Consider the following 15,621-nt stretch of genomic DNA (forward strand, 5'->3'; position numbering starts at 1 on the left):
GCTTGAGAAATAAGAAATAAAGAACAAGATTTGACAACAAGCCAGAGGAACAGACTGGGGGCCCCCCCAAACTAGCAGGCTCGGTGTTCTTGAAAAAAAAAGCCTTTCCTCCAGCTGTCTTAGATGTAAGCCATCTCACTCAGACAGTTAACAACAAAAAGAGAGTGCTCAGGTTTAAAGAGCTTGACTAAATATTCCTTCCCTAGAGATCATTGTTTACTGTCCTCATTTTTCTGCCATGTGATCATCTCAATTCAATTCTCTTGCTGCCCAGTCTCTTCCCGAAAGCATTTGGCAGTTGCGACCTGAGCTTTGGATGGAAAAACACAGCAAACCTTTACACACCATGGAGCAAGAAAACACAAGCCCTGTGTTGGTTTTTTTTTGTTTGGTTTGGTTTTGTTTGTTTGTTTGGGGGGGGGGGGGGTTGGTTTTGGTTTTTTTAATCTGTGTGCAGGTCACTTTCAACCAAAAGCAGTGCTTTAAATACAGAAATCCACATATAACTTTGTGATCAGAAGTCAAGTCATAAAAGCAGACTAGTGCCTATTAGCAGGGAGGATCTTGAAGAGAAAGTGAAGAATACCCCATGGCATCAAAATGAGCAGGACAACCATGCAACACTTCATGCAGGTCACCAGTGAACATGGATGAGAGCCAGATAACACTTTGAGAACAGAGACCAGGTAGGGTAGTACGACTGTGGACACACCTCAGTTACACAGAGAGACTGCTTACCCTCAGTTTTAGTGGTAGTACCATCTTTAGGCGAATTAAAAAAAAAAATAAGGAAAGGGTTAATAGGGAAAATCAGTAACATGAACAGAAGTGGGCACTATATATTAGCTACAGAAATATGTGAAGAAAATTAACACAATTAAAGAAATTAAAGAAAAGTTTGAGCAGCAAATCAAAGCTCGATACATCTGAAGAACACACTTGCAGGTTTTCCCTCCTGCAATAACCAACCTTTGCCAAACTCCTTTTTTGCTGTTTGCCTCACCATTTCTCTCACAGGAATGTGCCGGCGACAAATGTCCCTACTAGCTCAGAAGGACGCATACTCCTTCAGGAGCAGCCACGTTTGCATCACTTAGAGTGCATTAGCTCCTTCTCTCCTACAGTTCATTTTAAGGGCAAGAGTAATACTGTATTCAGTTCCCTGACTTCAAGGACAAAGCCTGCTTTGGTAGATGCTTCCCCCACTCTTCTGTTCTTCCTCACGACACAAGATTGTTTAAATGCAGTTTTGCAACTGAAGCCAGCACACAGCACGACTAAAAAAAAATGTTGCAGCTGTAAGCTCAGAAGCACACTACTATGTGATCAACTTCACATTCTGCATTACATTTTCACTGCAATGTACCCAAATCTTGAACCCAAGCATGAACAATTGAAATCAGAGTAAGAATTCGACTCCTGAACCAAATACAACCAACAAATTTAAGCCAAGGTAAAGTGTTCCAGGTACGAGAGGAACCTGCCTACAAAAGGAATCCATAGAAACCATCCCTATCTAATTCACGAAGCATATTTCATCAGATTAAAGACCAAATGCCCTACATTAATGAGAAGCAACTTCTTATGTGACTTAGTGCTAAGACAATTCTCACAGCTTAAATCAAGATCACCAATTTCTGATTTTTCTCCCTCTTTTAAAGGTAAGTCAATGAAAAGTCTGGAATCAGATTAGTATGAAACCACCAGAATGAAAAACTATCTCAGATGACCAGCTCTACTCGTAACAGTAGAGGTGTTTTGAAGCTCTGCAAATACGGTGTCAGTCACCGCCTTGCATGTCCTCCTCCATGCCTCCTTCAACAGCATCTCCATGAGAGAAAGATCAAATGCAAACTTTGTTGTAAGAAACCCTGAGACACATGAAATTGATGTTAAGACGCTTTGAGAGAACAATGTGATATGTAGTTAAAATCTAAAAAGAGTCAGCATGAGGAACAGATACTTATATCCTCTGCGGTGAAACAGGACTGCCGATTTCTCCTCTTTGCTTCTACATCTTTCGCTTTTGTAAACCAGAAAGTGATCATACTCAACTAAGATGTACTATTCAGAGTATAAAACAATTAATGGAAAACCGGTTTCAGGAAAGGAGGGAAGGAAGAGAAGGAAAAGAGAGAGCGGGACATGTCAAAAGTAATTGAGCAGTATTTTCCTCAAAAACGTCCCAGAATCACAGTAAGATCTGCTTTTCCCCAGAAAGAAGAGTGAGACGCAGACTATTATACAATTCAGAAACTAAGAAGCTTCAAGTCAAGTTCTGTTGCAAACTTTTTCCTTAATCCCAAAGGGCAAGGATCACACACTGATCCTGGAGAGCTGGTAACTACCTCGGAGATATGTTCTTCTAGTTAAGAGTTTAACATCCAAATAAAACTACGAGGCACTTTCTGCTAGTAAAGAAAGCTAACTGCAAGAGTAGAAGAACATGTAGATTTACCTAGTGATGCGTATGAGCCTGGGGGCAAGGCTGCAGCAGAACTGAAGGGAGTGGATGCTCCAGAAGACGTCACTTTTGACTTGGCACTAGCTGCTGCATTCACATCGACGTCACTGCGGGATCGCTGCAGAGATCCTGGTGTTGACACAGATTTTGTACTTACTGTAGATGCTGCAGATGGGAGTGGGAGATCCAGAATAAAGAAGATTAATTTTTTGAGCTGTGTGCTTCAAAGAGCCTGACAAGCAGTTTAATGTACTATTTTTAATGCTCCCTGCTGGCACTGAATTACCTCAACTAAGAATGCTTTATCAGGGCAATGTGGGCTTCCCCACACTGCCTGCAAAGATATTTCAATGCTGACCTGATGCTACCTCCGAGAACTTTATGAGAGACTAAATGCTGAAAGCAAAAAGGCTGCCAGGCCAGTAATAAAGAAATTTCTAACAGAACCTAGATGGGAAAGTTCAGCCACAGTAGCCATCACCAGCTTGTGAGTCGTTGGCCAAAACAGACCTGCAGGTCCTTCAGTCCAGGTTCTACTAACTTCCTTCCCAACACCTCATCTTCTCATGAGGCCTGCTGTTCCCATCACTTGTTGATGCTTACCCTCTTAAGCATGAAGCTTGATTATTCAGCTGCAAGCAAACATGCATTTGTGTGCACAATCAAGTAGGTTACACAACAATATCTCCTTGAATCCAAGGTCTCAGTAGGGTGTACTGTATACACAAACCAGCCAGAATCCGATCTTGGTCAGGTGTAGAAGGCAGCACATCTTCTACCAACAAAGTTTTGCCTATTACATTTTGTATTAAAATATATTATTATTGTATGCATTTACTTAGGACAGGAAAGCTGCACCTTAATATTCCATCTGACAGTAAAAACATTAGCAATGAGATGGAATGTAGCACTGTAGGACTTGTGTGCAGACAAACCACAGAGAATAAATGACAGAAAACTTTAAAGCGGAATGCACCATTAGACTATGTAGCTGTACACCTTAGCATCAGCAGTAGCTTGTTCCATCTGTTGCACAGCTTAACATACCTTGGCCACAATTTCTGAGGCTTTTTAGCCTTCCCTTCTGGTGCAAGCAGTAACAGATTTACTAACTTTCAAAAGCATCGTTGTATCAGCAGTTGATGCACAGGATGTAGTATACAGCTCAAAACTAATTAAAAATTTTACAAAGTTGCCATGTTAAGGAGCAGTAAACAGCGATCAAAGTTCTTTGATATCATAGTGTCTGAAATTCTAATACATCACACTTCCTCAGCAACACCTGAGCACATTTTTCAGCTACTATTCTCACCTCTAGATGTAGTGCTTCCAGTAGGACTTCTTTTGGCAGACAATGGACGGCTAGAAATCAAAGTAAGTATTTATTAAACAAAACTAGTATTTCATAGTCATCAGTAACAGTGCTACTCCATTCCTTCAGTATACATGTGAGTTAAAAGGAAGTTATTTACATACAGAAACAGACAAACAAAGCTTATTATTTAAGAATAAATACAGCACAGCCATCAAAGTACTTACAAAAGCACTAAAAAAAAATACTGGTATGCACATTACTTGAGTAAGAAGATATTTTTAAGAATGCTTTCTGTAGATTTAGAAAGTAACACCAATAAGTTATGGATATTTTTCATATACATCTTACACTTAGGCTTCAAATCTCTGTTATTTAAGTTGACTATATCCCTAAGAGAAGCTAAAATAAATACATTCAACAGAAGAGTTACATATTGATTTTGCAGTTACAACTCAAATTTAGGTTTTTATGGGTTTTTTTTCCCCTCTTGTATGGAAAGAGGCAGACTTACACCTCTAAGATTAATGCTAAACACAGAATTTCAATCCAAGCATTGTTTTAAGCACACCTAGAAGGAATGACTAGTAGTATCTACTAAGCGCAAAAAGCTCCCTAGGAAATTATTTATGGAGTCAAGATAATTATTATTATTTTAAAAGCCCGTAATGGGTTTTGCTGCCCTTTTATTTTAATACAATGTTAGCTAAATACAAAAAAATAATTTTGGAGTAACCAAGTACTTAAGCCAAACGACGACTGATGAGACAAAACGGTGTGATGGCTCCCTCCAGTTCAATGGAGCTACCTGCAGTTGTTTGAATCGAGAGGTAGTGACACAGGAGGAACTTACTTGAGACTCTCCTGGGAGCTGGAGGAGGAGCGATCCGACTGTGGCAAGGACACGATGCTGTCAGAGTTCTTCAAATGCGACTGCAGGGCCTTCTGGTAAGAAGACTCTAAGGTGTGGTACAAATGCTCTGCCTCTCGGCTGAAGTGACTGTGGAAACCCCAGTAACACCTGGAAACAAGGCACAACACTGTCAACGTTTCCTTGTCATTTTTTAGCAGGCAACAGAGCACAGGTACAGTCAGAGCCCATTTCACTACTGGCATTAGTGGGCTCGTTGGCCCAGTCACTTCAGTCATCTACTGCCCCTATGACTGACGTAAGGTACATCACTTTCTTCAACCCACTGTATTACTCAAACAACCGCAAAAAAGACAAACCAAAAATAAGAGAGGAACGCACCATTTGGCGTGCTGTAAAAACTCAAGTAGCTTACAAAGCTTTATTTCAGAAGAAACCCTCATCCCTCTGGCTGTCTACCACACACGGGAGACAGCAGACCCACTAAGCTGACACTAGTTTGAGACCAGGTGCTCAACAGCTACTTCAAAACCATACCAAAAGCAGAAAACACATGCATGGGCCCGATTCAGGAAAGCATCGGGTGGTGCTGTTTTCTTCCTTAAGGTTAACAAACAGCTCTCCTACAATGCTGCAGAGACAAATCCGTACTGAGCTGAGACTGTTGACTGTTTTGGGGAAGAAGTAACAAGGAAAAGGAAAGGGATGCTCCTCTAGACTTCCGATCGGTGCCATACTGAAAACAAAAGAGCATTTTAAAATGACGGAAGAATTCCTCCCTGGCCCAAATCTCCTGGCTGATGGCTAACACCATTCACTCTCATCACAAAGACGATGAAGACTCTCAGCACTTTTCAGCGGGCAACTAATGGGTAGTTTAAGAGTAAGACTGTTAGCTCAAATGAATCAGGAATTGTTTGTATGTGACAGCCAGTTCTCAGAGCCTCAGAAGTCACATGCATTCTCACATCATTAGAGGTAAACAACTTTCTGTCTCAATCAGCCACGCTGCTAATTAAGAAACATGGGAAGACAGAATTAAGCATGCTCTCTTAAGTCTCATGGCCATTCTCCTTGCTGTCTGTTTCAGCTTAAGCAGTCACCTGCCGTGAAGCCTCAGTGCCTACCGTATATTTCAGTGATGGGCACGTTCCCTTTCAAAACAGTCCTACTGTGAAACACCTCTGCTTATAACACAGCATTTAGATTAATAAAATTTATTGTTGATTGATTTCATGTTTTACAACATCCTTTTTCTGAAGAAAAATGTTCCTGTAGCGCTCTATTCATAACAGCATGATCCTAATAGTGTACTACCATAAGTAGAATCACATTAATGGAAATGCAAGAGATGCTCAACAGAAGAAAATCAATTGCAAATATTTTTCCTTTAATTTTCCTATAGATATACACAAAGATATTATTCATGTGCCATAAAATATTTTCTTAATTTAGGACACCATTTAGCAGCGTACTAGCATGAGAACTTTTATTTCAAGAGTCATCAATAACAACAGAATAAATTATTTCTATTGTAGGTTGAAAGGGACCTACAACTATCCCCTAGTCAACTGCCTGACCACTTCAGGCCCAACCAACAGTTAAAGTTTGTCTTTCAGGGCATTGTCCTCGAACACCGACAAGCTTGGGGCATCGACCACCCCTCTGGGAAGCCTGTGCCTGTGTCTGACCACCCTTCCTAATGCCCAGATGAACCCTCCCCTGGCTCAGCTTTGAACCATTTCCCCGTGACCTGTCCCTGGATCCCAGGCAGGAGAGATCAGCGTCTCCCTCCCCACCTCCCCTCCGCAGGGAGCTGCAGAGAGCCGTGAGGCCGCCCCTCGGCCGCCTTTTCTCCAAACGAGACAGACCCGGAGCCCTCAGCCGCTCCTCACAGGACATGTCTTCTAGCCCTGGCACCGGCTTGGCTGCCCTTGTCTCGATGCATTTAGGGACCTTCACATCCTCTTACACGGTGGGGCCCAGCACCGCATACAGCACCCAGGGGAGGAGCGGGGTAACCACCTCTGGCAAGCAGCTGCCTGTGCCGCATTTGATGCGCCGCCGGTTGCCGGGGCACGGTGACAGCTCAGACTGCCCCCCTGCCAGCCGTCACCCCCAGGCCCCTTTCTGCAAGGCTGCTCTCCAGCCACTCCTCTCCCAGTTTATACTTGTGCCTGGCAAGTCTCCATCCTAGGTCTTGCGTACAGGCCAAAAAGAAAAGATAAACTTAGTAGAAAATAACAGTATTTTTGTACTGAACAGAAGAAACATCAGTTAACTGCAAGCAATTCAAACATCAAAAAGACAAACAAGGTAACTAGTTCTCAGCTGTAGACTCTTGAACAACTCAGGTAAGCATTTTACCTCCTCAGACAAAAAGATCATAAAATATTACAAGAACAAAGTGAAATAAGCACCATTAGAAGATGTGATACATATATAAGTCAGCCCCATGTGATCACCTCATCTGACATCTCCTGCTGAAGTACACATTCTGACTGAAGCCAAGGGAAAGCTGGCATCAGCTACCAGGAGAATGTAACTTGTCTGGACTTCAGTCTCCAACACTAATACCATTGACTTGCAACACAACAGGGGCAAAGAAGGGGAGGAAGAAAAGACACCAACAACAGCTTCTACTTACTTTCTCGCCTCTATCCTGGCTTCAGAGTCTGCATCATGAATTCCCTTCTTTATCGTTTCAGCTAACACTGATATGTGTCTGAAATAAGAACAAAAACATTATCCAGCAGTGCAGAAAGATGCGTCACACTTATAAACAAATGACTAATTTGATTTTGCCTTGGTCTCTTAAGAACAAATACTTCATTACACCCTCCCATTGCCATGTAAGATCCTTTGGAGCCTTTATTTATTTAGTCTTACAAGTCAGTTTTATTTCACCCACACATGGCTGACTAGGAAAAGACAAGCAGCATTCTTTGTAGGTCAGTCTTTAGTTAGCTATTGAAACTGCCTGGGTGCAAAAACACTCTCTTAACCCTTAAATAGTCTTGCACAGTCTAGGGCTAAGGAAATGGTGTCCCAGTCTCTTCTCCCACAATTACTTTCGCTGTTCACTAGTTTGAAGTACTGAAGCGTCAGAAGCTCCCGACAGATGTGTAGTAGCCTTCAACTCATCATCGCACTTGAGGGTGCAAAAGGAAAAAAATAAACAAGAGAAAAGACACACACAAAAAACCCCAAACAAAAAACAACAAAAAAAACCCAGAAACTACTGAGCTCAGCAATTCACTCAGCCAGGTTTCCCAAGGCTGGCATGGAGGACAGTCCCACTGAGCTCTGACTGGCCACACTACTGAGACTAATGGTGTGTGCACACATACGTACATGGCTTTTTTTGTGGCAGAAATACCTCTACTAGAGTTAACTGATATAATCTCACCTCCTAGATTATCCTTTCTCCAGAATTAACCTCCCCAGACTTAAGCAGGAGAGAAATAAGCGACTTGTTTTCAGAACTTACCTTTCTAGGGAGTGTGTTTGCCACTCCTGCAACAGCAAGTCTAAAAATTCAAAACAGCGCCTGAGAGAAGGAAGAGAAGAAACTCTGAGTTCTCAGAGTTAACAGAGGCACAGTGACTTTGACATGCCTGCCTCTAAACAACAGCCATCTTTTATTACAAAGGTTTTTGGGACATTCAATTCAGTAATGACAGAATAATAAAACCACCAGCATCTCTACAAACACCCTCAAACAGCCTGAAGTAGTAACTGGAGGCAGCTCACTACAGAGAAGTCTGAAGAGAGGGTCTGACATAAAACCACCCAGGGAGACCCCTTTTCCATTAAACAGGATACAGCCCAGAAGATCCATGCTAAGGATATTTTGTACCTGTAAGTTCAGGGTTCACATGGAAACCTCACATTCAGCTTCATGTGGAGACCTTTTCAACTTTAACCTCCCCTCCTCATTTCAAGAAACTACAGCACAAGTGTGCTGTTATTTGTTCAAGGCTTGTCAGCAAAATCAGCAACCACAAAGCCCTTCTTTTTGTCTAACTAGAACTAGCTGATCTGCATGGACCAAGCAAGAACCTCCCAGTGAGGTACTGGACTGAAGTACGACTAGATTTGAAGTGCAGAGAGGACCATTCGCACACCCAGTCTAACTTCCAGGTGATACTACCACAGAACACTACTTCTGCTGACTGGCTCAAAGAAAGCATGTCACTACAACAGGTAGTAGAGGGGAATCAGAACGTGTCTGTAAAGAAGCCAAAATCATATGATATAAACGGCATGTAAGCACAAAGATAAGTTTAAGAAACATTTCTCTCCGTGGAAAAGTGCCTTTTCTTCTCTGCAGTGCTGCAGCTTATACAAGATAGCTGACTTGGAATTTGATCCCAACTCATGGGGGAGATGCACTATTTAGCAAGTGTGTTACATCAACCCTCTCCGTGAATAAAAACAAATACATGAATGTTATCAGAAAGTACACATGACCCTGCTTAGTGGTAAAAGAGAGTAAATTCAAACTAGATGCTCACCTTCTAACTGCAACAGACTTGGATGTACAATTACTGGTTATGATGGGTATTAATCGAGGGATGTGCGTATGCTAGAAGAAAACAAACAACAAAAACAGGAAGAAATCTTTACACCATGGTGCCATGGAGTGAAAGGCCATCTCTTTCAGCCACCTAAGCCCAGTATGCAGATACTTATTTTTGTTCAATTCTTAAAAACAGAACTGCTAAATAAAGGAACACTAGCAGATACGGACAGATATTTTTATTATTAAAAATATTTTGTATTTTATCTGTTAAATTATCTTCAACAGATATTTCATTTTCTTCTATAATAGCAGGCTCCAGTGGGTCAAGGAGCTGAAGTCACTGCAAGAGGATCTAAACTGTCACTGGTGACAATTTCAGAGATATCAGGCTATCTACAGCTTCCCCACTGAATCACTGGACAGAAGACATTTCTGTGACCTAATGGATTTAGGAAACGTGCACTGTCTGTGAGGCAATTTAGAGCATAATTAAGAGGATGAGTCTGTCCTGCAAGGCAGTTTTAAAACCCATTCAAAGAAAAAAGTTTGCTCAGCTCTTTAAGAGATGGAAATATCTTACTCTGCAAAGAAACTTTTTTCCTTCTGTTTTGGCTGGGCTTAACTATTATGTTCTGCACAAGGTTGAGTGACATCTGAAACAGCCCAGCCCAACACAAAGCAGAAAAGTAGATCAGGCACTAAAACTGGTTATCATTGCAGCAACATTCATACTTCCTCAGAAATACCACAGTATTTGGAAATTGTAACATACTTCTTTATTGATGTATACTTACTCGAATTATTAATCTAACTGCTACAACACCAGAAGTGGCCATGACTTTGGCACTATTTGGAATTAGATTAAAAATTGTTGGCATGATGGCTTCTGCCCCGTGGTCAAACTTGTTTCCCAGAACTGATGACAAATGTCTGAAAAAAAGAATGAAGTCATGCTGGTAATTGTGCTGAGGATTAAGTATGTCAGACTTCTTCAGAACATCTGACATAAGCACATCTGACATCTCCATCTTCACAACTGTCACCTCCTCTCCAACTCCAAAGGACAGAGAGCACCATGTTTCAAAAAAACCAGTTCCTTTGCTTTCATCTCAAACTTGTGTTCTATATTCATCTGAAGTCTGAGAAACAGTAAGTTCAGCACAAAATGAAGTAACTAGCACAGCTAAAAATTTATTATCAAATGGGATCACGCTCAAAGAACGTGTTTTTCTGAAGTTGTTAGTTTGTATTACAGTTTCTCTGAAACCGTCTACTTTGCCTTAATATGCATAAATTTCAAAAAACTGTTAGCAGCACCCTTTTTCTTGAAGCGTTTCATAGAGGATAACCACCAAAAATAAGAACTAGCTCAATCCAAACCAGAACAAAAAATACATTTTCAGCTTTATTGTTTAATCCTTCCCCACTCAGTGCATGAACGCATGGCTTGCTCATTCATTCAGCATATCTCAAACCAGCATTGTTTTAAACTCAGGAACACACTTCGGCAGAACTACAATTATTGGTCTACATGAATGTGGTTTAAACAGCTGTAGCAAAATCATGTTCTACCTATAACTATGTAATACTTACTAGCAGCACGTTACACCCTAAATGTGTTTTACCCAGTGTCTGTTCCTTTTTTCTACAGCACATCTCAAACATATTTAGAAAGTAAACTTACCCCAATGTGATACAAGCCTCTCGTACTACTTGAGACCGCAGGTCTTTAGCAGATAATTTAAATGCTCCATCCAAAAGTCTTAAGTGTTGGAAGAAGTTATCATATTCTGCAGCTCCAGCCAAAAGCAAGGAGCGGATCTTTTTCAACTGTTAGCACCAGAAGAGAAAGCAGTGACTGTTAATGAGCAACAGATACAAGGACAATTATGTTCAGCACTGATACAAGGTTTCCAGGGTCCTTGTACAATTGTTCCTCAACATGCGTTAAGGAACTGTGTTCACGTCCAAACAATTTTATTATTTCAGGTCTTATATTCAACTCACAGGTTAACATACTAAGTATGACAATAAACAGACTAGGTAACTGTTTTAGAAACCCAAAAGCATTGCATACGACTACTTAGACTATATTGTTAATAACCCAAACATTACTTTTTAAACCAAAAGATACCTTAAAAGTTCTCCTCTATTCCTGTTAGAAACCACCTATTTACAACAGCTTTTAAAGCTTAGGTCCTCTCACAACTGACTACTCCATTAAAAAAAAAAAAAGATTCCTAGGCTTAAAGGGCATGGCTCAAATCTGAGTAATACTGACATATCTAGAATATGTCCATTGAATTCAATAAAATAATTATCTGGCTCTACTAAAAGTGGAACCCTAACTCCAATAAAATGAGAAATTTTCTATTAATATTAATTACAGGGACCACTGTTTCATCCTATAGACGTTCTTTTGGACGCTTTCACAGGCCCTCATGTATATTGATGCATCTGTACAGTGCCTTGATTTAAGCTCACTGTTACTCAGTACAGCAAACAAAAAATCCTGAAGTAAGCTGAATCAGCACAGTTTGCCACTCAGATCTGTAACACAGGATTTGACAGACATGTCAAAGTTGCTACACCAGTGATGAAAGTCTACTGCGTAGACAAGATCATGTATCTATTTATATCGTAAAAACACAGCTCACCTCAGTAAATAAAACTCAGTCTTTGCATGCATATAACTTCTCTGATTTTCTACTTCCACATTTCCCACAGTCGCATTTGTTTATCCAAAACCTAAATCTGTAAATCCTTTGTGAATTATTTTACACCTCCTTTTGCAAAAGTGTAAGTTCTCTATAAGCAAAGTGACTTTCTGCCTCATAAGGAAGTTTTAAGGTATTCTGAATACCACCTCTGACATTTAAATTTCAGCATCTGCTAGCAAATTTCTAGCTTTACATCTGGTTTTGCTGCATGACTTTCACAGTTCAACCTGATGCTGTCAACAGATTCTTGTATATCAAACAGCATTTTCTTTCATAGATGTGGTTTAAATTCAGTCTCGTAAGAAAGTGTTTCCCTCAAGCCTGGGGGAACATAACAGATGCTCACCACTTGAACTACATTCTAGCCTTACTCTGAGGTTCTCCCAGTACCCTCTTCATGGGATTAAGCTCAATGCAGATATGAACTCTAATACGAGGTTTTTCTAAGTTCACCACTTACCGCAGAAACTCTCTGTTCCCAGTCATGCTTATCATCTGATAGTATCTCTCTTATTTTGTTTATGGATTCCTCAAGATCCCGGCTGGAATAAATCTGCAAATTTAAATACAGAGTAGCACCATAACGCAAGATTTACTCCAAAAAAATCAGATCACTTCCTAACTACATTATGCCCTTTGCTCCTCAATGCTTAAGTATCACGTGCTAGCCTTCAACACGGCTAGATCTGCACAATGCAAAGAATTTACACCCACTTCCTGCAATCAAAAATTACTAAATGACCACAAGATGATTAAAGGATCATCTTTATTTATTTTACTATATTTTCACAATTTTAAGCAGCATTCCTGCAGCTACTAGTGGCTTTATTAGTCCAAGACCTACAGAAGATCATGAGTGGATACACGTGCTGTTCAGCTGTCCCAAAAATAAAGCTCTGGTGAAGGACAGGGGATATGTGACAACTCAGCTATCCAGCCATATCTATCAGCAAACATGCACTGTCCAGTTGTCACACTCACAACAGCAGCAGTCCTGGAACACAAAAGTCACCTTTATCTCTTTCAGTTTCCAGATGGTACAGATGAAATGCAGAGAGGCTTCTGCTGACTTAAGTTTTTCTTCAACCAGACCACACTGTGCAGCATGCACATCCAGTTCCAGTTCCATGTCCGTTCCTGTGATAGTTCCATCACAACCCTCCCACCCCTATTCCCTCCACCTCTGAGGGATTCACACAAACTGCTGGCAGATACCACATTTAAAACTAGCCTCCCTCTAACTCGCCTTCCCACTAAGAAATATTTGTCAGCACCACAACAAAGCACAATTTGCCAGTGAATAGAACCAGATGATCCTATATCCGTCTTCTGCTTTTTAGTACTGTGTGCTTTAACATGTAATTCTACTTACCTGAACTGTTGGGACATCTTCAAATGCCTTAATGAAGTCTTCCTCATCCACAGCACCTGCTCCCTCTTTGGCTGCTGACATACAAATGAAAAAGCCTTTTCAATCTTTCAGTCTTCTTATCAGCAAGAGAATCAATTAAGAAACCACCAGCTATCAAGGCACTTAATCAGGAGAAAGTTCACTATCCATGCAGCCTCAGTGCTGCAGATTTAATGAAGGCAGAGACAGGGAAATTCAATGCCAGGCACAGACTAGACATTCACAGCATCCTTCAACTCCTAGGCACAGAGGGCACATTAGGGAAGTCATTACAGTAGTCACTCAACAGTTAGGGGACACAGTCTGAAAAATGAAAGGGAATATTTAATTATATGAGAGATTTTATTTTAAAGGATTTAATCCTATCTATAATAGATGAAGGTGCAGATCTGACAGGTGCACAAACAGACAAATGATAACGAAGATAACTAGTCTCTGGAATACAGATTGGAGTGTCTTATAGAGGGAACTTTCTCCATTTCTCTAGGTCACATATAGAATTACTGCTCACATTCAGAATTAATGCTCAGTTTTCTTTCTGCACCTTCATTAACAGCAATGGCCAAAGCTCTTAGAAGAAAGCCAACACATCAGTTTTAGATTGCATGGGCTGGAGTTTATCATGTAGCTATAAGCATCCTGTTTCAGTCCAGCCAAAGAGCTGCAGCTATAAAGGCAAAAATGTACAGACTGTAACACTGACATGATTTACTCACAGCCCTCAGTGCACAACTGCACAGATCCAACCTCTGACAAATGCAAAACACATTATAGGGACATGGGGACTGCTTGGAGATTCATCCTACTGAATTTCGGTTGCAGCATGCAGACAATTTACACATAATGACTTCACAGGGAAAAAATCTGTTACTGGATCTGGGGGCCAGTCTGGAAGTCCTTGCAATAAGCTCAAGCATAAACACTATAAATACGTCACATAAAGGTTAATTATATATGCTGTCTGCTTACTTGAAGACTTGGAGCCCAGAGCTGCAGACCCAAGTCTGCGGGTACTCCCCATCCCAACTCTGCGCGAGTTTGCAGGGGCCTTTGAAGATGTAGAGGAGCTAGCTGAGGAAGGTCTGTTTCCATCCACTGAGTCTTCATCATCAAAAATTTTATCTGCCAAAAAAACCACAGTCAGCTGTAAGTCTGATGAAGCAAAAGCATGCCCCAAGGAATATGCCAACGTGGTGGCAAAAGATGATGCATGTTCAGGTCTGCTCAGCCAGCTCTCATCTCAGCAGTGCCTTCATGCTAGAAATCTGGTTATTCGCAATGACCACAAGGCCACTGAACCCGATCCTTTGCTATTGCAGCCACTATGTTATAAACCCTTTCAATGGATGCATTCAGCTAAAAAGAATAAACTTAAAATTTACAACAGAAAGACGCAAGCCACAGATAATACTTGGAGGCTCTACAGTCTGTATCTCTGATGCTTATGTCTCCAAGAGCTATTTTGCCATGGGCTGTAGTGAAACTAAGACCATAAGCAAATCCAGGATCCAAGTGCAGAGAGGATCAGGCAGCACAGGCTGCCCTGTCACACCCCACCAAGTGCCTACACCAGACCGAGAACAAACAGGGTACCCCAAGAAAGGCTGCATGCCAAGACCCATGCATTTGATAAAGCCACAGACCATTAATCACAGACCTATCCAGAGCTACAAGTCCACTTCAACTTTTTAAATGATCACCAGAGATTCCTTGCAAGGAAATAGAAAAAGTTACCTCAAATTCATAAAACCCCATAAATATAAGATGTATTAAAACTTACTGAACCTTCTGTGTACATCCAAAGGGAACTGCAGCCTCTACCTCCACACATGAACATTAATTAACTTAAAATAAATTACAGTCATTTTGATTCTCAGTGAAGGTCATTCCAGTTCCAAAGGAATGCTTATATTGCAGTTTTACACGGATTAAGTAATCCACTTTAAAAACTGGCCTTAGGTTGAAAGGTGACGAAGTGTTTGGCCAGATGACATAGTATTTATGGAGGCCAGGAAGCCACCTCAGCGCCCGTTCACTTGGCTTCTCCACGCTAACCCTTCATTCAAGATTTGAGATCTGCTTCATGTCTATTCCTCTCCACCAGCCCAAGGTACACACCCACCCTCCAATGGTTCAGGATCTTTTCCTTTGCAAATTTCACTTGGCAAAAACTCAAGCAGGTGCTTTGACCCATCCCTATTCAGGAAAGCACCTGGGAACATCTGGTGACAAACACAGGCTCCCAGTTAAACACTAACGAGTGAAATTCAATACGGGTTGAGCCTCCTGAGGGTAAGAAAATAAACTGATAACAGTAT

General features: G+C 41.1%; 1 protein-coding gene across 1 annotated transcript in view; it reads right to left on the reverse strand.

Moving 5' to 3' along the window:
- CLASP1 (cytoplasmic linker associated protein 1) overlaps positions 1 to 15,621 on the reverse strand; it is a 181,232-nt gene that overhangs the window by 78,477 nt on the left and 87,134 nt on the right. The window contains exons 9-19 of the mRNA XM_056348183.1: positions 14,273 to 14,425; positions 13,265 to 13,335; positions 12,353 to 12,445; positions 10,857 to 11,002; positions 9,967 to 10,102; positions 9,165 to 9,235; positions 8,138 to 8,197; positions 7,295 to 7,372; positions 4,630 to 4,797; positions 3,777 to 3,826; positions 2,459 to 2,629 (exon numbers count right to left, since the gene is read on the reverse strand). Coding sequence (XP_056204158.1) covers positions 2,459 to 2,629; positions 3,777 to 3,826; positions 4,630 to 4,797; positions 7,295 to 7,372; positions 8,138 to 8,197; positions 9,165 to 9,235; positions 9,967 to 10,102; positions 10,857 to 11,002; positions 12,353 to 12,445; positions 13,265 to 13,335; positions 14,273 to 14,425 — 1,197 coding nt within the window. The remainder of the gene's footprint in view (positions 1 to 2,458; positions 2,630 to 3,776; positions 3,827 to 4,629; positions 4,798 to 7,294; positions 7,373 to 8,137; positions 8,198 to 9,164; positions 9,236 to 9,966; positions 10,103 to 10,856; positions 11,003 to 12,352; positions 12,446 to 13,264; positions 13,336 to 14,272; positions 14,426 to 15,621) is intronic.

The sequence above is a fragment of the Falco biarmicus genome, chromosome 8, assembly GCF_023638135.1.
Source record: "Falco biarmicus isolate bFalBia1 chromosome 8, bFalBia1.pri, whole genome shotgun sequence".
Taxonomy (NCBI): Eukaryota; Metazoa; Chordata; class Aves; order Falconiformes; family Falconidae; genus Falco; species Falco biarmicus.